Source organism: Piliocolobus tephrosceles, chromosome 20 (genome assembly GCF_002776525.5).
Source record: "Piliocolobus tephrosceles isolate RC106 chromosome 20, ASM277652v3, whole genome shotgun sequence".
NCBI classification, from domain to species: Eukaryota; Metazoa; Chordata; class Mammalia; order Primates; family Cercopithecidae; genus Piliocolobus; species Piliocolobus tephrosceles.
Window position 1 is genome coordinate 8,110,807 of NC_045453.1, and position 26,476 is coordinate 8,137,282.

The 26,476-nt window shown below is 46.1% G+C and overlaps 1 protein-coding gene across 1 annotated transcript in view; it reads right to left on the bottom strand.

Annotated features, from left to right (window-relative positions):
• Positions 1-1,908: 1,908 nt before the first annotated feature.
• The window catches only part of LOC111548179 (ubiquinol-cytochrome-c reductase complex assembly factor 1), a 105,878-nt gene continuing 81,310 nt past the window's right edge, over positions 1,909-26,476 (bottom strand). The window contains exons 8-10 of the mRNA XM_023220517.1: positions 13,228-13,305; positions 5,981-6,094; positions 1,909-3,399 (exon numbers count right to left, since the gene is read on the bottom strand). Of these exons, the coding sequence (XP_023076285.1) occupies positions 3,265-3,399; positions 5,981-6,094; positions 13,228-13,305 (327 nt within the window). The 3' untranslated portion in view covers positions 1,909-3,264. The remainder of the gene's footprint in view (positions 3,400-5,980; positions 6,095-13,227; positions 13,306-26,476) is intronic.

A 26,476-nucleotide genomic window follows, 5' to 3' on the forward strand; every position in this document is an offset into this window, starting at 1 on the left:
CACCCAGGCTGGAGTGCGGTGGCACAATCTCAGTTCACTGCAACCCCCACCTCCCAGGCTCAGGTGATCCTCCTACCTCAGCCTCCTGAGTAGCTGGGACTACAGGCTCATGTCACCACACCCAGCTAATTTTTTGTAGAGACGAGGTCTCACTGTATTGCCCAGGCTGGTCTCGAACTCCTGGACTTAACCAATCTGCCCACTTCGACCTCCCAAAGTGTCAGGATTACAGGCATGAGCCGCTGCGCCCAGCCTACAATTTTATTATAAACTGTGTCTCTTAATTTGCTGTGATCTTTTCTGGAAGAATACAGAATACAAATATTAATAATGAGAAAATCATTCCTACAGAGGAGTCTTCCTGAAGGCAAGAAATTGTGTCCTTCCCTTGTTTTGTACAATAATGATTTACATTAGAAAAACATTTAGCTACGGAAAGAACTTTCCATTTTGGTTCCTATGCTAAGACCAAAGGAAGTACTCAATATTGTTAAAATAAATGAAACTGTATGAGTCACACTGAGAATGGTCCAGAAGGGGGCTTTTTTTTTGTTGTTGTTGTTGTTGTTTTGAGACGGAGTCTTGCTCCGTTGCCCAGGCTGGAGTGCAGTGCTGCGATCTCAGCTCACTGCAAGCTCCACCTCCTGGGTTCACACCATTCTCCTGCCTCAGCCTCCTGAGTAGCTGGGACTACAGGTGCCTGCCACACCAGGCTAGTTTTTTGTATTTTTAGGAGAGGTGGGGTTTCACCGTGTTAGTCAGGATGGTCTCCACCTCCTGACCTCATGATCCGCCCGTCTCGGCCTCCCAAAGTGCTGGGATTACAGGCATGAACCACCGTGCCCCGCCCAGAAGGGGGCTTTTTGGTTGGGGTTGTACTGATAACACTTGGTGATTTAGTCACACATTCATTATTTCATTTATCCAAGTATATACTGATGCTGATAATGAACCAGGCATTCAGCTGAGCACTGGAAAAACGGTGACCAACACACAGTGTCCACTCCATGCTGAGGCAGCTCACAGTACACTGGGGGAGGTGGGTAAAAAAATCATTTCAACATGGTAAGGTAAGTGCTATCAGGGCCAGGTGCGGTGGTTCATGCCTATAATCCTAGCACTTTGGGAAGGCAAAGTGGGAGGATCAATATAGTGCGAACTTGTCTCTACAAAAACGAAAAGGTAAGTGCTCCAGAGCAGAGAACCATGTGGGGAGCAGCACGGATAGTGTGCCTGTACCTGGAGGGGACAGAAGAAAGAGGGACGAAGTTTCTAAGTAGAGGACACATAGCATGATCTCTCCAGGTAACCCCAAAAGGTTCAGTGTGCTCAGAGAAGAGATGGGTAGAATCATAAAACCAGGAATGGAGGCAGAGGCCAAACCAAGAATAAAGGCAGCCTCCAAGGAGCCTCGAATAGATCTTCAGGGGAGGGGGTTGGCAGTCAGGGCAAGGTGCTGACGGCCAGGAAGTGAGGGCTCGCTGACATCAGACATGACAGATCCGATCTCACTCCTTCAAAGGCAGCTCCATACTGCAAGTTGCTGTGTTTCACGACCACAAAGTCCTGTGCAGACAGGACTAGCTCTCTAGGCAGGGACTGTTAGCTGCTAGAGGGATTCATCCAGGGCCTGCATGAACACTGGTTGACCGGGATGCTAAGAAGGGGAGTCAGGTGCTGGACCAGGGCTGGACCAAATGACCTTTCAAGTTCCTTCCAAATCTGAATTTCCAGGATTCTAAAGCAAGCCCAGTAGCTGAACTGGTGCCATGGGCTGGGATCTGTGGCTGGGGAGCTACCCTGGGCAGCAAATGGGTTAACGCTCAAATAACTTTTATATATGAATTAATGTGTAGAGTTGGGAGCCAAAATCTGTTCCATTAATTTTTCCATCCATTCCAGGAGCAGTTAGGTACACACAGTAAAGTTTATTTTGGTGCATGGTATACTTCACTCCATTAAAAATAAATTAATCAGCAAATTCCTGCCCGGCTCAGCTCTGGTTTATGTAAATAGTGCCCAGCTGTAATGAGTTACAAGGTGTTATTATCTCACACACACACACAGGAGGCTTCACTCGAGAGCTCCGCTCGCAACAAAAGCATCTTAAATAAACTGAGAGAAGGCGGTTTGATTTGTAATGTTTTCACAGAAGTGGGATATACCTCACCCATATAGAGTTTCTTTATATGACTCATTTTATAGCAAGTTAAATGAAGGAAGTTTGATGGGGGAGGAAGGGGTAATATGGTTCCCCACGCCCTTTCTTCACTTTAAGAAAATCCCCCCAGAGATGACCTGCACTGAGGGAGGAGGGGCTGGTCCTCAGGTGCTCAGACCAAGGTGGCTCTGCAGCACGTGCTTCAGAAGTTGGGAAGGGGGCCCAAAGCTAGGCACAGGTCTGGGTTTGCTACAACGAAGCCAGGAGGAATGTTCTCTTCTCCCCAATATCTCATGAAGGGGGGCCAAGAGAGGAGACAGCATGTTCCTCATTCAGTTCACTGTGACAAAGCTGACTTTGTTCTCAAGGCCTTCTTCCAAATGACTTAGGATGTGAAAGCCCTTGGTCACCAGAGGCCTCCTGGGTCCCAGACGAGGGGCCTGGCTGGCTGTGCCTTGGCCTGAACAGAGACACATCTCCATGAACTAGAGGCAAGAGCAGCAGCAGAGACCATCCCAGCCTCTTCCCTTTCTCCATCACTAACTGAGCTGGGCGGTGCCCTCACTACCGCCTCCACCAACTCAGGCAAGTTTCTAAGTCCCTGGAATAAAGAAGGGCCACAGCAGAGAGAAGTCTCTGTTTCTTTTAATGGCCAACTCAACCCCATGGCTGGAAGCCGAGGGACAACGCGTGGTCGCCATCCGGACTCTGCAGCATTACAATCCGCTCCTAGGCCACAGCAGGCCCTGGGGGGTTTCCGTTTTGAACCTACGCCATCCCCTTCCTCGGCCTTTGAGAAAAGCTGTCGGTCACAGGTAGTTGCTGGAGGGGGTTGGGGAGTGTGTGCTGGGGGACTCTCACTCGGGGCTTCCCGAGGCAGAGGACATGCGGGAGAGCTAGGGGTTCTCCCATTCCTGTATCCCAGCAGATCAGACTCCTGGGCACACTAAGAGGAAACTCAACACAAATGGGGCCAGGTATTTTGACAGACGCTGTTCAGAGGTCAGTTCAGGCCACTTTCTGCGGGGTCCTGGACCAACAGGCACTTCTCTCCTGGCGGTTCCTCGAAGCCAGCTGGCCAGCGGCGCAGAGGGCCCAGCCCATCAAAGTCCCTCGTCGTTGTAAGTGGGAGAATGGGGCTTCAGGATGCTCTGAGGATTCTTCTCCACTAGAGGGCGCCAGCTCACCTCCCCTGTCAGGAGCAGATCCTCCCCGTTCATGGAATCCAGGTACTGCATCTGCAACCAGAGGAGCGGGAAGGAGGAAGCGACAGAGGCAGGACAGACGTGAGGAGCCAGCATCAGGAACCAGCCTCCCAGAGGAGAGGAAGGAAGGGGACGGGGCATGAGGGGGGTTTCTGACCATCCCAGGTCCCAGGCCAAGCCGTCTCTGATGTAGATAATTTCACTAAGGTGGTTCGGAGAAAGCAATCACTGGGGAGCTGGGTGGGGCGGGTGGGGGGGGGCTGTTAGGGAATTCCCTATCACACCTCTGAATGGAGACGGACACACATCTCCCAAGGACTCTTCTCCCCTTCACGCTCTCCCTAGACAGCTCCTGCAGGCCAGGAAGTCAGGGCTTGCAGCGCACACAGCCATGCTGTCCACCCCAGAGCTGCCGCGTGAGAGTCCTGATTCTGTCCCTTCCCAGTGCTGCTATCCAGGGTGGCTGCTTCCCCTCTCTGAGATTTAAGTTCCCTTGTCTGAGAGAGGGGATAGAAACAGGTACCTCACAGGACACATGAAGAGATTCATATATGCAGTGCGAGTTACTCACACTTTAAGCATATGTATGCCTCTGTTGTCCTCTAGTGGGCCCCTGGTCAGCGGGCCCTAGCATCACCCCTCTAGGACAGTAGGGGCAGACAGCTCTGCCATTAAAATGGTCATCACCCAGAGAAGCCACTGCTGTAAGGCCAGGAGGCTTCATCTTAAGCTTTAGATCATTCCTCCTTCCAAGAATCCACCATTCCGGTTGCTTCCGCTTCCAGCTGCTGACGCTTGAACTCAACCCCAGCCTCTCGCATGCACCTCAGCTCTGGATTCCCACCTGCCCTGCCATGTCTTCCCTAAAGCCCACTCCTCCTTACAGTGACTCCATTTCTGTCCCCAGTGCCACCACTCTGCCCCACCTCCTGGGTTGAAAATCTCAACAAGACCTGTGGTTGGCTCTTGGGCCATCAGCCACACCAAGCAGCCTGCTCAAGGCCCAGCTCCTGCTCTTCCTTTCCCGGCCTTCAGCACTCTGCCCTCTCTGTATCACATTACGGGCTGGCTTACTCCAGGGTTAGCCGTGTGCCTGGGCTTCCTCACCAAACCATGAGCTGGCCCCTCGGGGGCAGGACTGGGTCTTATTAATCGTTGCTTTCCCAAGAGTGCCTAGAGCAGCAGGTGCTCAAAAGGTTTTGCTGACATAACTGGGTCCCCACCAAAGCTCCCTGCTTTCCCAAGAGCCCCTTCGCTGTTTTTCCACTGCCTCTCACTGGGGCCACATGGGACCTCTTGTAGGGACAATGGTTGTGGCAGCCCCTTCCTAGAGGGCCCTCAGAGAAGTCCCAGGTGTGTCTTGTTGTGGCTTCTGGCACAAGCCCACCATGGCAGATGGAAATATTGGGCAGGTCTCTCAGAAAACACAGCATCTGCTTTGAGAATTGCTACTCCTGTCTGAGGGTGAGTCCAGTCAACAGGTAGTATGAGAATTCTCTGTGGGTGGGGCCCTCTGGCCATGCCATGCCTTCTCCCTGGCTCTGGCAGGTTTGAAGAGTGGTCAAACAGAAGTCCTGGCTCCTGGGGTTCTCTACCCTGTGGGTCTGCAGAGCCCCAGTATGTGGTTTTTCCAGCAGTTTACAAGCTAGTCCTATTGGCCCTGTCTTCTCAAGAGCTGAGCTCCAGCCTTGCCCTTCCTGGTAGTTGGAGGCTTGAAGACCATGGATATAAGTGAACAAGAGAGTAACTGTGGGGTGACACCCCTTCAGCTCCAGGGGCCAGGTCATGAAGCAAAGGTGTGACTCATGGCACAGCCTGAGTTGTCTGAGGCAGCTGAGGCCTCAGTGGCCACATGAATCACGCAGCTTGGGGCCCTAGGACAGCTGTGCAGGCTGACTCACTGGGAGGCCCTGGAAGAGCCTCTATGTCCTCTTCCCTGCCAGCCAGCTCACTCATCTATCAAGTATGAGTCTCCCATCAATACAAGATCTGAGGGCAGGGAGGTCAAGGAATTAATTCCCCAGGCTTGAGGAGAGCTATGTGGGTAAGCAGCCCCCACTGCGGAGCTTTCTCCTAGAAGCTTTGATGTCGGGGAGACCAGGGGAGCCAGAGGGATGAGAAACTGAAGTGGGGACACCCTGCTTGACCATGGAGAGCGTCTAGCAGGAAGACGCTGTCTGTGAAATGCTGCTTGCTGCCCAGTCCTGCTGGAAATCAGGAGCAGGAAACAAATCCAAGTGGGTAGAGAAGGGGTCCACAGTGGGCGGCTGCCCGTGCTCACATCTGCCAGAACTCTGTGGGCCCAGCTGCTAGCATAGCACCCGGCGCATAGTAGGCAATGAGGTGCACAGTGAATGAATGACTCAAAGTTCCTGAGAGCAGGAGACTACTCTATGCCTCTTCCTCTCTCTTTCTTCCCATTTTCCGCTCCCTGGCCCAGTTCATGGTTGGACACACAGAAGGCGCTCCTTCTTCAGCGTCTAGCGCTGATGTGATCTGGTCAGAATTCTCTCAGACTGCTCCTTGGTAACTCAACCTCTCATGATCCCCTGGAAGCCCAAGAGGAGGGCCCACTGTTGCCAGGACTTGGGAGGGGAGGGAAAAGGTCGCTCACCTGTTTCCTCACATACTCTACCAGCAATTCAAGATGTCGAGGGTCTTCACATTTCCCGTTGAAGAACGTTCTCCAGAGGGCAGCGGCCAGCCCATGATCATCTGAAAGGATCCCCTGGAACACACAGCACAGCAATGGTCTCCGGAGGGATCCACAGAGCCAGGACACAGATGCTCGGGATACTGTGAACATGCTAGCAACCATGGAACTGACTCAGAAGGACCCTCCACACATAAGAGGAAAATGGGGTAGTCACACAGTAGAGGTGGAAGGGGTCTTACAAGGGCATCTGGCCCAGTCCCTTCATTTGATTACATACAGAGGAAGAACAGGGGGTCCAGAGGGGCCAAGCCACTAGTTAGGTGATACAGAGCGGGGACTCAGGCACAGCTCCCTCTACTCCGTACTGTGCCTGGCCCAGGCAACGCTTGAGAGGCCAAGAAGAGAAACAGTAGCAGCAACGCTCCCCTTGCTGTCCACAGGGCACAGGCTGGGAATATTGTGAATGTATGTTTCCCCCAGGAATGGAGGTGGGCATGGACTGTGCCTTCTTGCTTGGTCCAAGGACATATATTTGCAAGGCAACTGGCTCTTTGGGGAAGGGAGCCAGCTACCTTGTCTTCACTGTTACCCAACTCTGGGCCCAGCCTCTCCCTAAGTAGAGGAACAGGATGTTCAGCAGGATTGCTGGGGCCACACAGGGCCAGGCTCAGAGCCTGCATGTGTGTGTGTGCCTAACACACATGTGCCTCTTTCGGCACAGAGGAGACTTCTGTTGGGAAGCTCAAAGATTACAGAGCAAAATGAGAGCCCCAGCCACCGGGTAAGGACATTTTCTAGCTTGGACCTCTAGAGTAGGGAGGGTTGAGAGTCTTGCTTCCTGGGGTGAAGGTGACTGATGGAGCAGGCCCTGAGAAGTTGCTCTGTCCAGGTGCCAAGGTAGTGTGTGGAATCGATGTGCTGACTTGAAGTCAGAAGGCAGATCAAGTCCTAGTTCCACCTCTGCCAAGATCAGCGATGGTGGCAGTTGACTAAACCAAAGTCTCAATCTTGTACTTCTTAAAAACAGATGAAGTTACCTGCTCTACTTACAGCATTCTTGGACTACTTGTAAAGTGTAATCTGTTGGATACAAAGATTAGGACTATGCTTTGGCAGACAGCTGGGATATAGTCAAAACAGTGGGGTCTGGGGGCCAGAGCACAGAGTTCAAATGCCAGCTCTGTCATTTGATGGCTGTGTGGCCTTTGAGAAGCTATTAGCCAATCCTGAGCCTCAGTTTTTCATGAGTTAAACAAGCCTAATAATACCCATCCCACAGAGTTGTGAGAAGTGAGAGATACTGGCCATGAATGGCTCTGTAAGTGGTAAACATTACGCAAAGACCCAGGATCACTTTATTCGACATTATATTGTGGTCTGTCCTCTTGGGCATTGTGGTATATGAGGTCTGGCTCCAGGCCTGCTGCCAGGAAGGGCCATGTCCAGTATGGGGTGCTGACAGTTTGGTAGAAAAACATTCCACCTGTTCCAAATGCTCTCTGATAAACACTCCTTACAGTTCCACAGCTTAGGACTGTCCTGGCACAATGGCTGAGTCAGGAAAACTGGCTTCTTTTGGCAGATGGGGAAAGGAGCAGAGGACAAGCTCAGGCACATCACCCTTCTGCAAATGATTTGCTAGCACAACAGCATGCCTGTGTCTACTGTGCCTGGGCACATGCCAGAGCACTGCTGGCAGCAACCCACATGTGCTGTGCAGAAAGGAATGGGATTGGGAGTGGGTGTTATGGGGACCTGGAGAATGGGCAGAGCACAGGATGGGAAAATAGGCAACTTTAGCAGTGGGTGAGATGGTTGGGAAGGGGCAACTCCACAATCAGGAATTCCTGAGCCGTCAGAAGGAAAAGAATGACTCAGGACTCACTAATAGTGAGAACAACCCAACTGTTCCAGACTGTTAGGGTTCCCTCATACACCTGGCTCCTAATGATTATGTATGCCAAGTAGAACAGATATTATATTCGCGTTTGCTTTGCTTTGCTTTGTTTTGAGATGAAGTCTCACTCTGTTACCCAGGCTGAAGTGCAGTGGTGTGATCTTGGCTCAGTGCAACCTCTGCTTCCCAAGTTCAAGTGATTCTCCTGCCTCAGCCTCCCGAGTGGCTGGGGACAATGGGCATGCGCCACCACAACTGGCTAATTTTTTGTATTTTTAGTAGAGATGGGGGTTTCACCATGTTGGCCAGGGTGGTCTCGAACTCCTGACCTCAAGTGATCTGCCCGCTTTGGCCTCCCAAGTGCTGGGATTACAGGCGTGAGCCACCGCACCTGGCCTGTATCCCCATTTGAAAGATAAGTAAACTGAGGCTTAGAGACTAGCTAACTGATGACTGAACTAGAACTAGCATGCAATGATGAGGTGGGGAATGGTGACTGACCCACTCTAGTCAGAACACAGAACCTGGCATAGAGTGGGAGAGCAATCAGAATGGCTGAATACCCAGCATTTTGGGAGGCCAAGCTGGGTGGATCACTTGAGCCCAGGAGTTCAAGACCAGCTCGGACAACATGGTGAAATTGTTTCCACAAAAAATATAAAAATTAGCCAGGCACGGTGGCACACGAGTCAACTCGGGAGGGATGAGGCAGGATGATCACCTGGGCCCGGGGAGGTTGAGGATACAGTGAGCTGTGATCACAATGCTGCACTCCAGCCTGGGCAACAGAGTGAGACTGTCTCAGAAAAAAAAAAAAGAATGGTTGAATAAATTAACGAACACAATGTCAGCCTTCTTCCCACCACACTGCTAGCGTAAGGCAGTGAAAACAAATGAGAGACTAATCTGAGGGTGCACATTTCAAACTAAGAAAGCAGAAAAGGAAGAAGGGTCCTGGGAACCAAACATGAGGACACACTGTAATTTCCACCCAATCTAATTGGGTGCCTACTTGTTTTCCCTTACAACACAACAAAGCATCCTTCAGAAATTAAGACACCTAGGTCTAGAGTAACTGAGAGGAAGCCAAGGGGATTGTTTTGGTTTTGGAGGGTTCTGGTTCTGATTAAGGGTTTAGAGTGGCAGAGTTCCACTCAGTGAAGACTGATTTGACATCACTATGTGCTCAGCATAATGCTAGGAACACAAGAGTCACCGCAATATGGTCTGAGCTCTCAGGGAACTTGCAATCTAGCTGAAGGGACAAAATCAGTGCACATCTAACAGCAGCAGAGTAATATCCTGGTGAATAAACACATGCCAAGCTGCAGAGTGAGACTCAGCTATACTCTACATGGCTGCCTCCTTGTTCTACAGTCTTAGCTTTCCCTGACCTCTCTGGCTGTCTTGTGTTTTTACTGTGAATTTCAACACCCATCCATCTATTCATTATCCATTTAACAAGTAGCTTTTGAGTGTCTACCATGTGTGATACATGAAAATATATTGGTGCATAAAACAAACATGGTCTGGCTCTTTCCCACTGGAGCTTACCTTCTAATTGAGAGACATAGTAAACAAGTAACAGATAAACAAGCAATAAATATCTAACTACAGTACAGTGCAGTGAGAGAGAATAAGAGGGGGAATGACTTAGTGTGGACCAGGAACGTCTCTCTGAGAGAGCACAAGAAATATAAAGGCAGATAGGGCACATAGCAATGGGAACAGTTTACAGAAGGCCTGGAAGTTCAGGGAGCAATTTGGACCTAATGTCATAGGAAACAGGGAGGTACCCAGAGCATCCAGTGAGGGGGAAGAATCCAAGCAAGATTCTAGGAAAAGGTTGCTGTACAACAGCGCTGTCCAACAGAACTTTTTGTGACTATGGAACTGTTCTGTATCTGCACTGTCCAAGACAGTGCCCACATATAGTAACTGAGTATCTGAATTTTCCATTTTATTTAATTAATGTAAGTCAAAATAGCTGCATGTGTTTAGTATTGAATAGCTCTAGAACCTTGTGATTCCAAGTGTGGTCTGTGAAATGGCTGCACCCTGATCACCTGCAGCTGTTAGCAATGCAGAATCTCAGGCCCCACCCCAGACTTGCTGAGTCAGAATCTGAATTGTACCTAGGTCCTCTAGGTGACTCACAGGCACATTAAAATATAGGAAAAACTTCTAGAATTGCACATTAAAATCACCTGGGAACTTTTACAACTACAGATGTCCACCTCCACCAGTTAAATCAGAAGCGTTGGGGGATAGGACCCAGACACTGATATTTCTAAAAAGTGTCCCAGGTAATTAGTATATTTCCCCAAATTTCCTGCTCTTAAAAGTCACCTTGGAGTGACATATTGAACCACCAGGCAGCACTCCTACTGAATTGGAATCTTCAGAGAGGTGATAAAGATTTAGATTTTAAAAGCACTCCAGGTGACTCTTGTGCTCAGGCACAGTTGGGTAAAATGGCTCTGCCAGAATGGACTGGATGGGGGACGGGGAACAAACAATTCAGTACATTTTTATTAATATTGATAAAAGGATCAATTGAGCCAACAGAGCCACCTGCAATAAAGACCATAAACAATGGCTCATAGAGAGGTGTAGTTCTTCACTCCTAAGCCTCATCCTTTTCTGTATAGTGAGGCTTCTACAATTACAATTCGTCCTCTTTTATAATTGATATGTAGGCCGGATGTGGTGGCTCACACCTGTAATCCCAGCACTTTGGGAGGCTGAGGCAGGTGGATCACCTGAGGTTAGGAGTTCGAGACCAGCCTCAACATGGAGAAACCCCGTCTCTACTAAAAATACAAAATTAGCCAGGCGTGTTGGTGCATGCCTGTAATCCTAGCTACTCGGGAGGCTGAGGCAGGAGAATTGCTTCAACCTGGGAGGCGGAGGTTGCGGTGAGTCGAGATTGTGCCATTGCACTCCAGCCTGGGCAACAAGAGTGAAACTCTGTCTCAAAAAAAAAAGATATGTACACTTGAGCAATAATTCTCAATTCCCATCCCATAACCACCAAAAGCTCATGTTAAGTTAATGATGTGTATAGTATGCAATCTAAATGCTTCCTTCTAACTCAGGATATCTAGTAGAACAGGAATCAGGAGACCCTATTTTAACTGGTCCTATGACCCTAACCAAATCATTTAACTGGATTTTTTTGGTAAGCTTGTTTCCTGGCTTTAATTATTATCTTCAGGCTGGGAACATTTCCTCCAATCTGAACTTCAGTTTCTTACTTTTGTCCTTTTGTGCATTTCTCACTCTGTGACTACCACATGCCAAGCACTATGTCAGGCCACATAAATGCAAACATAGTAGGCATTGCCACTACCCAAAAAGAAATCCCCACCCAGCCAAGGTGACAGATAATGTGAATATAGTAAGCACTGTGAGAGTGCAGGGAGGGTGGAATGAGCTGAGCCACAGTAAGTTCAGGAACTGCTTCCCAGGAGGGGTCATGCTTGCATTAAATCTGGAGGTAACCATAAAATCAGTATAAAAGCATCTGGTTAGCTTAAAATATCAGGTGTTCATTACACCATTCTTTCTACATGCTTGAAATCTCCTCAATAAATGTTGGGGAGAAAAAAGATGAGATAGATGAACCTCGAGGGCATTATGTTAAGTGAAATAAGCCAGTCACAAAAGGTCAAAAATTGTATGATTCTACTTACATGAATTATCTACAGTAGTCAAATTCACAGAGGCATAAAGTCAAATGAATGGTGGTTGCTAGGGGATATGAGGGAAAGAGGGAATAATTATTGTTCAATAGGGACAGAGTGTCAGCTTGGAAGATGGAAAAGCTCTGGAGATGAATGGTGGTGATGGTGCAAAGCAATGGGAATGTACTTTATGCTACTAAACCATACAGTTAAAAATAGTTAACACTGTACATTTTATTATATGCATGTTTTACAATTTTTTAAAAAAGATGAGATAGATCCAAATGTCCTGATGTGGAAGGACACCCAAGATACACACTTCGGTGAAAAAAGCAAGTTGCAGAATTGTGTGTCTAGTGTAACTCCAGTTGCATAAAGAAGGAAAAGATAAAGGTGCTTGTCTATGCACAGACAACATTTGGAAGGACATCCAATAAACCAGGAATTAAGTATCTGTCTGGAGCAGGATAGGAAATAGGTCTTCTCATTTCATGTTTTTTTTTTTTTTTTTTTTTTTTTTTTTTGAGACCAAGTCTCACTCTGTCACCCAGGCTAGAGTGCAGTGGCGCAATCTCAGCTCACTGCAGTCTCCACCTCCCAGGTTCAAGCGATTCTCGTGCCTCAGCCTCCCAAACAGGTGGGATGACAGGCGCATGCCACTGTGTCCGGCTAATTTTTGTATTTTTAGTAGAGACGGGGTTTCATCACGTTGGTCAAGCTGATCTCAAACTCCTGACCTGAGGTGATCCATCTGCCACGGCCTCCCAAAGTGTTGGGATTACAGGTGTGAGCCACCGTGCCCAGCCAGGTCTTCTAATTTCTACTTCAACCATTTATGTACAGCTTTACAAACTTTTATTTTTATCTATCTTTTTTTGAGACAGAGTCTCACTCTGTCACCCAGGCTGGAGTGCAGAGGCACGATCTCGGCTCACTGCAACCTCTGTCTCCTAGGTTCAAGCGATTAACCTGCCTCAGCCTCTGGAGTAGCTGGGATTATAGGCACCCACCACCATACCCGGCTAATTTTTGTATTTTTAGTAGAGATGGGGTTTCACCATGTTCATTTAGTAGAGATGGGGTTTCACCAACCACCAGGCTGGTCTCGATCTCCTGACCTCAAGTGATTTGTCTGCCTCAGCCTCCCAAAGTGCTGGGAGCCACTGTGCCTGGCCAGTTTTACAAACTTTTAAAATGAGCATGTATTGCTTTCATAATTAAAGCAAAAAAAAAAAAAAAAAAAAGTGTATACTTTGCCTGGCAGAACACACTGTTTACATGAATGTCCTCTTCTCTCTGGGAGCACATGGGGCTAAGACAGTGTCTCATTTGCCTCTGTCCCTCCATCCAGCACCCAGCAGTCACTCAACAAATGCCAGTTGAATGGTTTGACCATATTAAATACTGCCTTCTTTCCCAAACATGTGGCATGTTTCCCAAACATGCTGAGCATATTCATTCTCGCTGCCCAGTTGATGAATATGAAGAAATAAATACTATGCCATGGTGGTAGCCAGTAACAATGGTCCTTGCAGCTTCCCTCAGAAAGGGAAGCTTCTCTCATCAAAAGCTTTTGCTGGGGGAGGCCACTGTTCTGCCTAAGCCTTGGTAAATGATCTTACCTCATCATATCCCAAGATCGCTGCATAGAAATTATTTGTCATGAGGATCATGTTCTTCTTCAGGATATAGGGATTAACCTACAGAAACAAATGGCAAAAACAAAAGTATGAAAGAAAGAATTAAAAAAACCAAAAAGTACGATCTTTGACTCTTAGCTGTCACAGACTCTTAGTAGAACAGAGAGACAGCCACCAACAAGTCAAGCTGCCAGTCCATTCTCAATTCCCTGACCTGTCAGGATTCTCCCCAATTTGCCAACTTCTTTTAGGTTTTGATCTCAAATTACACAAGTCAGCTTAATGAACTGAGCCCCAAACACATGTTGAGTTTTGTGCTAGATCCTATGAACCAAGTATAAGAAAAGGTTTCTTGATTGGAGGAGCTCAGTCCAATGTAGGAAAATAGGCATATAAAAAATAATTACACTGCAACATGTTGCCTCAAATCCTATTCCAAACATGCTGAGTGATAAATGGGTTTTAGTTTTACCTGCTTGAGGGAGCTGGTAAGTGCTCTCCAGGAGGTAACATTTAAGTGAACCTTGGAGGAGGAGGAGTTTGACAGAGGAGTGACGGGGAGGAGAGAGAGAGAGCATTCTAGACAGAAGGAGGTGTGCAAAGGTGCAGAGGCTGGAAAGAAAATGACTGGCACAGGGAGGGTGTCAGGGAGGGTGAATGGGCAGGATCACAGGAAAGGTATGTTGAGACTAGGTTAGGAGACATCTTAAGGGTCACTCAAGAGTTTGTTGTGATGAAAAAACAAAGAGAAGGAAGTGGTCAGAGATGGGAAGAGAAGAGAGAGAGGCAGGACTGTGAGAAACATGCTGAGGAAAAAGGGGGGCCTCTGAGGCTATGGAAAGGAGGGAAGAACAAAGCAGGGGCAACTGTGAAGCAAGAAGAATGTTAAAGTTAAGAGATCATCTTGGCTGGGTGGTGGTTCACACCTGTAATCCCAGCACTTTGGGAGGCCAAGGCAGGCAGACTGCTTGAGCCCAGGAGTTCAAGACCAGCCTGGGCAACATGGTGAAACCCCATCCCTACAAAAAAATACAAAAATTAGTCTGGTGTAGTGGTGCATGCCTGTAGTCCTAGCTACTTGGGAGGCTGAGGTGAATCACTTGAGCCTGGGAGGCCGAGGCTGCAGTGAGCCAAGATCACGCCACTGCACTCCAGTCTGGGCAACAGAATGAGAGTCTGTCTCAAGCAAACAAACAAAAACTCAGAGACTGTTTTAGAAATGCAATTCTGGTGAGATGGTTGAGAGTCCGGTAGAACTCCTCTCTCCTCTCAGGGAACAGCCTGGCCTGGAGGATCTTCAGGGCCCAGAGTGAAGTTTGCTGACTGCCTTCAATAGGGAACAACTCTGACCTCCAGACAGTAACATGCTGTAAGGCAGGGTCCACGTTTTATTCCTCTTCAGGATCCCAGCAGAAAGCCAGTGCAATGTAGAGCACAGAGTAAGGACTCACTGACTATCTGAACTGATGGTTTTGGAAACAGCCAAAAGGCATTTGGAACTTTATATGGAGAACAAGATTTGTGCTTAACAACTCTGATGGTGACCATGCCCACGGTCATCTCATTTACCAAGTACCTGCTATGGGCCCGGAGCTTTATGGACACTATCTCCTCTAATCGTCACCAGAACTCAGAGGTAGATGTGTTACAGTCACTCAGACTATAAGTGACTGTGTGAGAGACTCAGCCGGGTGAAGTGATGCCTTGTGTCGCAGAGCAAATGCATGATAAAGCTGAGATCAGCATCCAGGTCAGTCTGAATCCAGAGTCCACACTCCTTTCAGTCTGCCAGGGTTCTGCTTCTGGGAGGATAATTTTACTCTGGGTCACAAATCAAAGACTGAGTGATTTTATCCTGTGGCTCATAACTAGTCGGAAGAAATGCAGAAAGGGTGATCTGGATTTAGACTCAGAAAACCTGGGTTCAAGTGATAGTTTTGCTATGTACACAGGATGTTATCTTAAGCAAGTCAGCCAGAGACCATTTCTTTTTTTTTTTTTTTTTTGAGACAGAGTCTCGCTCTGTTGGCCAAGCTGGAGTGCAGTGGCATGATCTCAGCTCACTACTACCTCTGCCTCCCAGGTTCAAGCGATTCTCGATTCTCCTACCTCAGCCTCCTGAGTAGCTGGGATTACAGGCACCCGCCACCATGCCTGGCTAATTTTTTGGATTTTTAGTAGAGATGGGTTTTCACCATGTTGGCCAAGCTGGTCTCGAACTCCTGACCTCAGGCGATCAGCCTGCCTCAACCTCCCAAAGTGCTGGGATTATAGGCATGAGCCACTGCACCTGGCCCCTTTTCTTTTAAATGCCCTACACACAGGGCTGTTTGGAAGAGCACGTGAGTTAGCATGCATTCATTCATTAATTTAATAATGTGTGTATGCTGAAAGCCTTGGTAAACTGCAGAATGCTCTGCAAATGTAAGGAATTGTAAGTAATAACTTCTGGTTTGTTTACATAAAACCAAAACCAGTTCCAATGCTTTACAGTCATGGATAATTTTCAAAAATGAAAGGATTGTGAAGCTCAAGGCTGGAAAATGTAGACCGGATGTAAGCAGGAGTGCAAACCATGACCTATCCCACACACCTTCAACCAGGGCCACATTAGCCATCCATCCTTGGTATTCTCACAGCTCTCTGGGCATACTTTCTCCCCTGGGTACACACACAGTTTAGAGCTGCTTATGCACCTGTCTCTCCCACTAGTCTGGGAGCTACTCAAGGGTCATAGGAACCATGTCTGATTAATCTCAGCACCCCTATCATCTGGTCCAGAGCCTAACCCAGAGCAGGAGCTAAGACAGGCTTGCTGGTAACTGAATTTTACAAGGGCCTATGTACTACACCATGCACAGCATGTTCTACCCAACTAGTTTTCTGGGGGGTTTTCTTCTTCTTCTTTCTTTCCCCCTGCTGAATACCTTCCATGTTTCTGGAATTTCAGAAACATATACTGCCAGACTTCTACTGTCCCATCTGCCAGAAAGGGCTGGGGTAAAGGGAAGAGTCAAGAAACAGGCCAGAGCTAGAGTTCGTTCCTTCTGTCATGTGAGGATGAGACTATACCTCAGACCTCCCGATACCCACACTTGGAGGCTTTCCCTACTCCCACGTGAGTTGTTCTCCTGTGTTAGGAATAATCGCAGCGATATCATAATAACATAACAGACAATATCAGCGGGATCAAAGAGTAAGGCAGGAGCATCTCTCAGAGGAAAACATTCACTGAACCTGCCTAGCAGAGCTAGTTTATGTCACGTATCACACCATTAAGCTCTGGAGCAGGAAGGGCCCTCAGAGATTACCTAGCTCAATACCCTGGAGGAAAGGGTGAACTGAAACCCAGAAAGAAGAGACTTATTCAAGGTCACACATCATAGTGTCAGAGCCAGGATTAGAACCTGATTTCTGGGTGAGTGCTTTTCCTACTTTACCATCTACAGGGTATTTCCAGAGATCACCAACACATTCATCTGCAAACCTCAGTTCTTGCTTTCCAGCAAGGCCCACATACATACAAACACATTTTCTCCTCTTGGGATACACCTGCATTCTGGTTGGCTACTGCCCAGGAAAAACACAGCGCAAGAGTAGAGTTCCTTACTAGCAAGGCTCCTTAACCTTCTGGTCCTATATTCTAACTCCAGTGACCTGTAAGCTGCCTCTCCCTTCACCTCTAGCTGAGACAATGGCAAGCTGCCACAGCTAGAAATGCTTTTCAGAAATCATCACCCAGGCTGGATTAGATCATGAAAAGGGCCCTTCCTGGAAGAGGGTGAAAGTGCAATCAGTACAGATACATGATCTGCAGGGCAACAGGTGAGGGCAAGTGACAGCAGCTTCCTCAACTACCAGACTCACTTGGCAGGGCCCTTCTAGCTAGTCCAGCAGCCAAGGGCAGCGGGGTATTTGCTCTGGTGAATCCCTGTTGGATTTTAGTCCCTCATTTAAGTTTTTGGTTGCTGGTGTGCAGGTTCCCTGCCTCTCCACTGCCAGATCATACTACATGGAGCGCTCTGCCCATGACTACACAGCTGCACCCAGCAGAAGAGAAACTCCTCCCAGATAGTGTTGGGCTGTTCTCTTATTAAACTCATCCTTTCCATAATGCTTTGCTTTTTATAAAAACCCATACATACAACGCCACAAGGAAAAGGTTCCTTTTATATCAGTTACTCATATTTTCCCATTTATTTAAGCCATTAAAATTCATGCAGATATTTTATAAGCCATCAGGATTCAGTGACTGGTATTACTGAATGTTTAATAATAAACTAAACAGAAGAAATCAGAGGGTTAAATGATGACTGCAATTCCTGTAATGACTTAATTAAATTTTTATTGAGTACATAAACTATGATGTCACTTCTAGCCAACCATGGGCCTGCTTTCCCAGCATGTCACAGGGAGGGAGCACTCAATAGGAGGCTCGGCTAAATGAGCAGCAGGTCTCAGCTGAAATGGGGAGGGGAGTGAGGCTCATGTAACACACTCAATAAATTATCCGTTCATTTTTAAACAAAGTCCATGAGTTATAATATATTTGCCATGCACTTTTTATGACATAATAAAAATGTTACCTTAAGGATTACTTAACACATACTACAAATGTTATAGCAGAGGCAGGCACAAGGGGCAAAGAAAACAAACACGAGCAGGCCAGGGACAAGTCCTGGAGTTTATGTCCCAGGGGAAACAGCATAGTATATTAAAAAGGGAATGCAAAAAAAAAGGAGGGGATGCAAGAGTTCAGGGTTACTAATCAGCAGATTAATGAATGAGACAACCAACAGGGAACACAAGTAAGGCAATAATGAATCTTGCAGGGCACATGTTTAATTAAAGTAGCATTCTCAAGGAGGAATATTAGCTTTAAAGAGATGCCAGTTCATTTGAGGCCAATTCGCTGCTCTCTTTCCCCTTTTCACTGTTGCTGCTCTTAAAGATATTTATGTGACTGCTTAACAGAGGAACCAGACTATGTGGATATAGGGACTGACGGGAGATCAAGTTTTAACTCCTCCGTGAACTCTACAAGGCTTCTAGTGATCTGCTCTTGGCCATTGTTTCTGCCTCCCCTCCTCTTGCCTCCCTACTTTACCTCACCCTGCAGTCAGTAAAGTATGTGCACAGATACATCATGCTCTCGTCTATTTCTTAGTCACACTGCTGCCAGGAATCCTTCTCTTCTTTATCTACTGATGGAAGGGATGCTAACTCCTTATCCTCTAAGACTCAGCACACATATTATTTTCTCTACTAAGTCTGCCCTCTCACCAGTCTGCAGGTGCCCCAAAGTGATTCAAGTCTGGAGACGGATCCCATCATTCATTATTTACCAAGTGCCAATAACTGTGTTACAACTTTACACATTAGCCACTTAAACCTTCCCAAGGACTCTAAGAGACAGGAACTGTTACTGTCTCTACTTTAGAGAAGAGGAATCTGATGTTTGGGAAAGTTAAAGTTAGACAGCTAGGAAATAGTGAGGTCAAGATAAGAATACAGAGCAATCCAACTCCAGTGCCTAACTGTGTTGGAACAGACATTGGAATGAATGTAGCTGCCCCTTCCTGTGCCCCATAGCTCAGGCTATCTGCAGAGGCAGAACTAAGAAATGCCAGTGTGGTCTTGGGTAAACACAACTCAGAGATTCCAGTTCCACTGGCAGCTAGAGACAGCCACCAGATGGGTCATCAGTGGCCAGTTACTAATACATCTGATATTCCTAGTATAGCCAAGCTCCACTCTTGGGAAAACCTGAGGTTGGGAGTGGGTGTAATTATGGTGGGGGGATGGGAAAATAGAAGAAAGTTGGCATGGAAAACACTGATAAGCACAAAGGTGAGAATAAGCTTTAAGGTTACTGGCTTGAAGCAAAGTTGCTAATAGCAGCAGACTAAGAATTTGCTGGAATGAATGAATGACAAAGGACAGCCAGAGTTGCTGGCTGAAGCCTAAGGACTATATCAAATTCATCATAAGGCAACAATGCAACACAAGATTGTAGGTCACGTTTTAGCTGTGCTGTAGTAGACAGTAATGCCACCACCCATGCTTTGCAGTGCCAATGCCATGTTCTACAGTCATTGTGTGCACTGAACATCAGCTAGCCTATTTAAAGTTCAAGTTAGAAATTAGCCCACTGTGGAATATTTTATGAGATACTTAGAGTAAGAGTAGATAGACAAGAGAGACAGGGACATGGAGAGATCAAACAAAAAAGTCTACCTGTTACTCACATGCATTATGACTGAAAGATCTATTGAGGGTCTTTTAGCAATGATGACAAAATACAAACAAAACTCTGTGCGCGCACGCACACACACACGCATATCAGGCAGTTCCAGAGAAAATTGTTAATACCAAGAATAAAAAGAAAAATATTTCAAATGAAAGACAATTTCTTTCTCTCTTTTTATAAAATAATGTGAACATTTAAACATAGTATGTTCCCGTTGCGACGAAAGGCCAACCTAAACTCAGCATGAGGAGATCCATTTTAAAATCCATTTTAAACATTTCAAACTTTTAAGGTACAAGGGAAGTTTGCTATATGATGACATGCTTTTTAAAAATATTCCCTTCTTGGCTGGGCAAAGTGGCTTACATGTACAATCCCCACGCTTTGTGAGGCCAAAGCAGGTGGATCACTTGAGGCCAGGAGTTCAAGACCAGCCTGGACAACAAAGTGAGGTCCTGTCTCTACAACACAGTAATAATAATACAAATCCCTTTCTTATTTATTTTGAAAATTCCTGTTTTGCTGCTTGGTATCTACATGTTCAAGACTGCGTAGCCTGATAATGTCCTGAAAAACAAGGGATATGGTTGGCAGACAGAATTGCAGAACCAGTAGCCCTAATTTCTATATAATCATGGAGTACAACAGTCCTTCCCTCAGGCTTGGAAAATAGCCAAGAGAGAAAAGATGTATATCCTCAGAAATTCTAGTCATTTGTCCAGCTGAGAAAACATGCGAATACATAATATTAAGTCTACAATCATCTTCAAAAGGAGCTGATGAGGTACATTAAGGTTCTGAGATGATCAAACTACCATGGCTATTTAATTTTCTTCTCTTTAGGGCATTTGGATAAGGGGAATATTACAGCTATAATCTACTTTGGTTTCTGGAAGCTTTTTATAGTGTACCACATGACAAGTCTCAGGCATACTCATTAGAGAAGCCAACACCTGGCTTGAAAGAGTCGCAGTTTTAACAACAGCACTGATGGTGTGGAGTCCTAAAGGAAATAATCCTGGGGACTATCTAAAATCCGTACTGATAATAATGATGGCAGTGATGGTGGTAACAACGATTACACAATGCATTTGATAATATTTTCATTTTATGATCTTATTTGTGTCTCACAACCACAACCCTGCCCTCAAGGAGCTCACAGCCAAACTGCTATTGTTGTCCTGACTCTATCAACAAGGAAACAGAAGCTCAAAAATGTTAAGTGGCCAGGCACGGTGGCTCATGCCTGTAATCTCAGCACTTTGGGAGGCTGAGGCAGGCAGATAACATGAGGTCAGGAGTTCGAGACCAGCCTGGCCAACATAGTGAAACCCCATCTCTACTAAAATACAAAAATATTAGCCGGGCATGGTGATGCGCACCTGTAGTCCCAGCTACTCAGGAGGCTGAGGCAGGGGAATCACTGAACCCGAGAGGCAGAAGTTGCAGTGAGTCGAGATTATGCCACTGCACTCTAGCCTGGCAACTGAGCAAGACTCTGTCTCAAAAAAAGGAAAAAGAAAAAAAAAGTTAAGTGACTTGCAGTCAGATCACATCCTGCTTGTAAGTGACAGTGCTGGGACTTTTAACTCAGATGGCCAGTCTCTAAATCTACTGTCTAAGCCATCACACCTTTCTGCTTCTGATGAGTCATACGAGAAACAGAAGAACTACACAAGCACAAAGCTAAAATTGCTCATTTCTGCACTTTGGAAAGCAAGAGTAAAATAGACTCTTTTTAAATTTAGAAAAACTGTCCTTAAAAAGAAGATGAGCTTCGACAAGGTCAAATGCACAGTATTATGTCTATATCAAAATAAAAAAATAACAGGATGAAGCAAGGGTCTGGCCAAGTAGACGTAATAGCATACCAGAGCAAATTTCCCTCATGAACAGATAAATCAGAAATATGAAAAGGTAATTATTATTACCTATATTAAAGGAAAAGCCATATGCAAAGGTCAAAAAGTTTTCTTTCCTCATTTATTTTAATAGTCAAAAGTCTTTGTCTTAGCAACCATACTTACGAATGAACATGGAGAAACCAGAGAGGTTTCAAGGAAGAATGTCAGATATATATGGTTACAATGGGTTGGCACTGGTCACAGGCCAGGGCGTTCAAGATTCTATGGCTAACAGAAACACCCAGAGGCTATTCCATGGATTGGTTAGGTTGCCTCCCTCATCTGCCTCAATGGATCAGTAGATCTTAGAAGTACTCCAACACTGAGGTCTCTATCTCTCTCTGCATTTCTTCCTTATGTTCAGGACCTACTCTTCCCCAGTTCCATGAGTTGGCAGGCTGTTGATCCTAGAATGCTGTCCCCTCATCGCAGCGATGGACACATAGCTGAAGCTTAGCTAATCAGACTCTTGCTTCTGAGAGTAGAAAAAAACAAATATGAAAGGAAGCTAAAGTTGGATCACCCTTGGCAGGACACGGTGACTCATGCCTGTAATCCTAGCACTTTGGGAGGCCATGGCGGGAGGACTGCTTGAGGCCAAGAATTAAAGACCAACCTGGCCAACACAGCAAGACCTCATCTCTAAAAAATAATCAATAAAACAGTAAAATTGGGTCACCCCAAAGAGACTACACATAAGTTCCTATTGCTAAGATCACTTAGCTACCCTGTATCTTTCCTTCCTGAGTCCTGTTATTAAACTCTCCATTCTGTGAGCCTTAGTTCCCTACCAATAAATACTTTGCTTGCTTAAATTAGCTAAAGTCAGCCTCCCGAGTAGCTGGGATTACAGGCACGCACCACCACACCCAGCAAATTTTTTTTTTTTTTTTTTTGAGACGGAGTCTTGCTCTGTCGCCCAGGCTGGCGTGCAATGGCCCGATCTCAGCTCACTGCAAGCTCCGCCTCCCAGGTTCACGCCATTCTCCTGCTTCAGCCTCCTGAGTAGCTGGGAATACAGGCGCCCACCACCTCGCCCGGCTAATTTTTTGTATTTTTAGTAGAGATGGGGTTTCACTGTATTAGCCAGGATGGTCTCAATCTCCCGACCTTGTGATCCACCCACCTTGGCCTCCCAAAGTGCTGGGATTACAGGCGTGAGCCACTACGCCTGGCCGAGCAAGATAATTCCATTTATACCCACTAGGATGGCTATAATTTAAAAAGAAAAGAAACATAAGTATTGCCAAGGATGTAGAAAATCTGAAACCCTCATGCATTGCTGAAGAAAATGTAAAATGGTACAGTCACTGTGGAAACCAGTTTGGTGGTTTCTCAAAAGGCTGAACATAGAACTACTATATGGCCCAGCAATCCCACTCCTAACTATATGTCCAAAAGAATTGAAAGCAGGAATTGGAACCAATATATTTGTACACCAATTTTCATAGTAGTATTATTTATGACAGCCAAAAGGTGGAAACAACCCGAGTATCCAATGACAGAGAGAAACAAAACGTGGTACACACATACAAGGGATATTATTCAGTCATAAAAAGGCATGAAATTTTGAGATATGCTATGACATGGATGGACCTTAAAAATGCACTCATAAATCCATTATGCTTAATGAAATAAGTCAGACATGGGAGGACAAATGTTGTATAATTTGATTTATATGAGGTACTTAGGCACCGTCAGAGACAGAAAGTAGAATAGTCTACCTGGGGCTGATGGGAGGAAGAAAGGGAAAATTATTATTTAATGGGCACAGAGTTTTTGTTGGGGATAATGAAAACGTTTTGGGTACAGATGATTGTTACAAAACACTGCGAATGTACTTAATGCCACTGAATCAAGTATTTATGAATGGTCAAAATGATAAATATTATGTATATTTTACCACAATAAAGGAAATCTCAGTTATAAACAGTTCTCAGTCATTTCAATCTGTGACTTAACCATGTGTGTATTAAAGCCTCTCTTAGGACACTTATCCATTCAGCACAGTGGTATCATAAGCTAACTGATGTTCCTCACCAGATTATAAACTGTCTTGGTGCAGAACTCTACATTGCATTGTACATGATTGATAAGCATGTATTGAGTACCTGCTGTATTCTACTGTGATATATGCTGGAGGTAAAAAAAACAATAAAACACAGTACTTGCCCTCAAAAGAAGTTTATAATCTCATGTGGAAGACACACCTAGCACGTTGTATATAAAAAATAGCAATGGTATAGGGACTGAAAGGCTTGAGAGAAGAGGCAACATTTATTATAGTGGGTATTAAAGGGTGAACAGGTATGTTCAGACAGAAAGAATGGTATGTATAAAGGCACAGGGAGGTGAATAAGTACAGTATTTTCAGAGGAAAGTTTGTAAAACACACACACACACACAAAACCCCAGAAGCGTTCATGGTGGCAAGAATCAGAAGGTGGAGCTGGAAGGGCAATTTTTGTGAGATTGTAAATGGCCCTGAACGCCACATGAAGGAAAGAACAAGGAAGGGGTCTAAGCACAGGGAAATTGCATGGACAGATTTATTTTCAGAAAAGTAACCCTAGAAGTACAGATCACAAAGCTGGGGGAAGGTCCAGAGGCAGGCAAACCAGAGGAGACTGCTACAATGGTCTAGGTGAGAGTCCTTAAGGAACTGAAACAATGTTAAGTGACAACAGGAACAAAGACGAAGGCATGCTTTCAAGAGAAATGACTACAGCCAGAGCAATGGGATTTGATTATCGAGTAGATGAACAGGAGGAAAGGGGAGGCCATGACTTGCATGTAATCAGACTTCACTGAAGAAAGCGGAGAGAACAGAAAGATGAAGACAGAAGGCAAGTTATATGCATCATACACTGATGACTTTCTGACCCTGGCAGCGCCAAGTGTAGACAACCAGTCTTGTATGATTTTAGCAATCGCCATGCCCTTCATGTCTCCTATGTTGTGGTAATGGAAAATCTTACTTGGATAAGATGTAATATGAGCAAGATGTGTATTTAGTTTGAGCCCGGCAGGCGTCTCCAGTGGAGCACAGGCATAACACACCAGGGCCTAGGAGCCTGAGCCCCTTTTCCAGAGATTTGTTCACTACATGTAGGTTGGTATCATTCCTCCCGGCCCTCTGCATTCTGACTGCAGCCATGAGGTCTGATTACGGTCAGCAAGAAGATGCTGACACACTCAGGTTTCCAGAGACACTTGGAGGCTGCTAATTGCACCGTGAGCCTCATGACTACATTTATGAGGGCAGAAAAGCTGCAGGCACGACTTGGCTTTTTTAATGATTTTCTATTAAATTTAGGCAGACTGGATACAGTGGAAAACTACAGGATGTTTGTTCCCCATCACTATCAACCACATCAACTGCACAGACACAAAGGGCAAACAGATGAATATAGATCAACAAGTTAGTCAGCTCTCTGTTAATAGAGCTGAGCCGCTGTCACTTGTCATGGATGCTGAGGCTCTGAACAACCTAGAGGATCTAAAGGCAACACTGAGATCACTGACCCGAGTCCTTTCCCAGTGATCCCAAAATAGATATCATATTGCCCAGATGGCAACATTTTCTCAGAGGACCCAAAATTTAGCCCCTTACTGATCTTAAGGTTCCTGACCCTTCATCCAACAGCCCTGCCTTCTTCTCCACAGCAATGAAGAGTGAAAGGGGCGGGGCCACCCTAATGAACCGAATCACAGGAGTTAACTGGTAACTCCACCTGGGCTCAATGGGTCAAATCAAAGTCTAAAGCCCAAAACAGTAAAGCAGACATTTACATTGTTTTACACAGGTCACAGAATGTTTGTCTTTCACTGCTGTGTCCTAACTGCTCACTGTTCAGAGCTGTACAATTGCCAAAATACTGACCCAATGGTAATCTGAGAAAGAGGCTGTTCCCTACTGAAGACATGAGGAAGCAAAGGCTCAGAAAGGTCAAGTGACTCACCCAATTATCACTTGGCTAATAAATGGTCAAGAGGTTCACAGAGACAAGGTCTTCTGGCTCCTAGTCCAAGTTTTTTTGTTTGTTTGTTTTAAGGCTCAAACAGAATTGCCACTCAGCAGATAGCTTATATATTCCTGTGGAAGCATTCCGGGAATGGCTGAGCCCAGATCCCAGTTAGAAGCCATATGATCATTCTTACTTAAGTAGTGAGGTGGTGAAGGTTGAGGCCAGAAGTGAGATTCAGATATCCCTTAAAATGGAACTGACACAGCCGGGTGCGGTGGCTCATGCCTGTAATTCCACCACTTTGGGAGGTTCAGGTGGGCAGATCACCTGAGGTCAGCAGTTTGAGACCAGCCTGGCCAACATGGTGAAACCCCGTCTTTACTAAAAATACAAAAATTAGCTGGGCATGGTGGTGTATGCCTGTAGTCCCAGCTACTAGGTAGGCTGAGGCAGAAGAATTGCTTGAACTGGGAGGCAAAGATTGCAGTGAGCCGAGATTGTGCCACTGCAATCCAGCCTGGGAAACAGAACAACCACTGCAATCCAGCCTGGGAAACAGAACAAGACTTTGTCTCATAAAAAAAGGAAAAAAAACAAAAAACAAAACAAAACAAAAAAAAACATGGAACGGACATGGCCTGTGAATTCTAAGAGTGACACCATCTTTTTTTTTTTTTTTTTTTTTTTTTTGGAGATGGAGTCTTGCTCTGTCGCCCAGGCTGGAGTGCAGTGGCCGGATCTCAGCTCACTGCAAGCTCTGCCTCCCGGGTTTACGCCATTTTCCTGCCTCAGCCTCCTGAGTAGCTGGGACTAGAGGCGCCCGCCACCTCGCCTGGCTAGTTTTTTTGTGTTTTTTTTAGTAGAGACGGGGTTTCACCGTGTTAGCCAGGATGGTCTCGATCTCCTGACCTCGTGATCCGCCCGTCTCGGCGTCCCAAAGTGCTGGGATTACAGGCTTGAGCCACCGCGCCCAGCAAGTGACCCCATCTTTATAGGGTAATTCTCTTTTGTCCTCTTTTCTCAGTAAAATGTTCTTAGAAAGGTATTTTATCCAAAGGAAAGAGACAAACTCAGAATGCTGTATGTTAACGAGATGCTGTCTTTGGTGT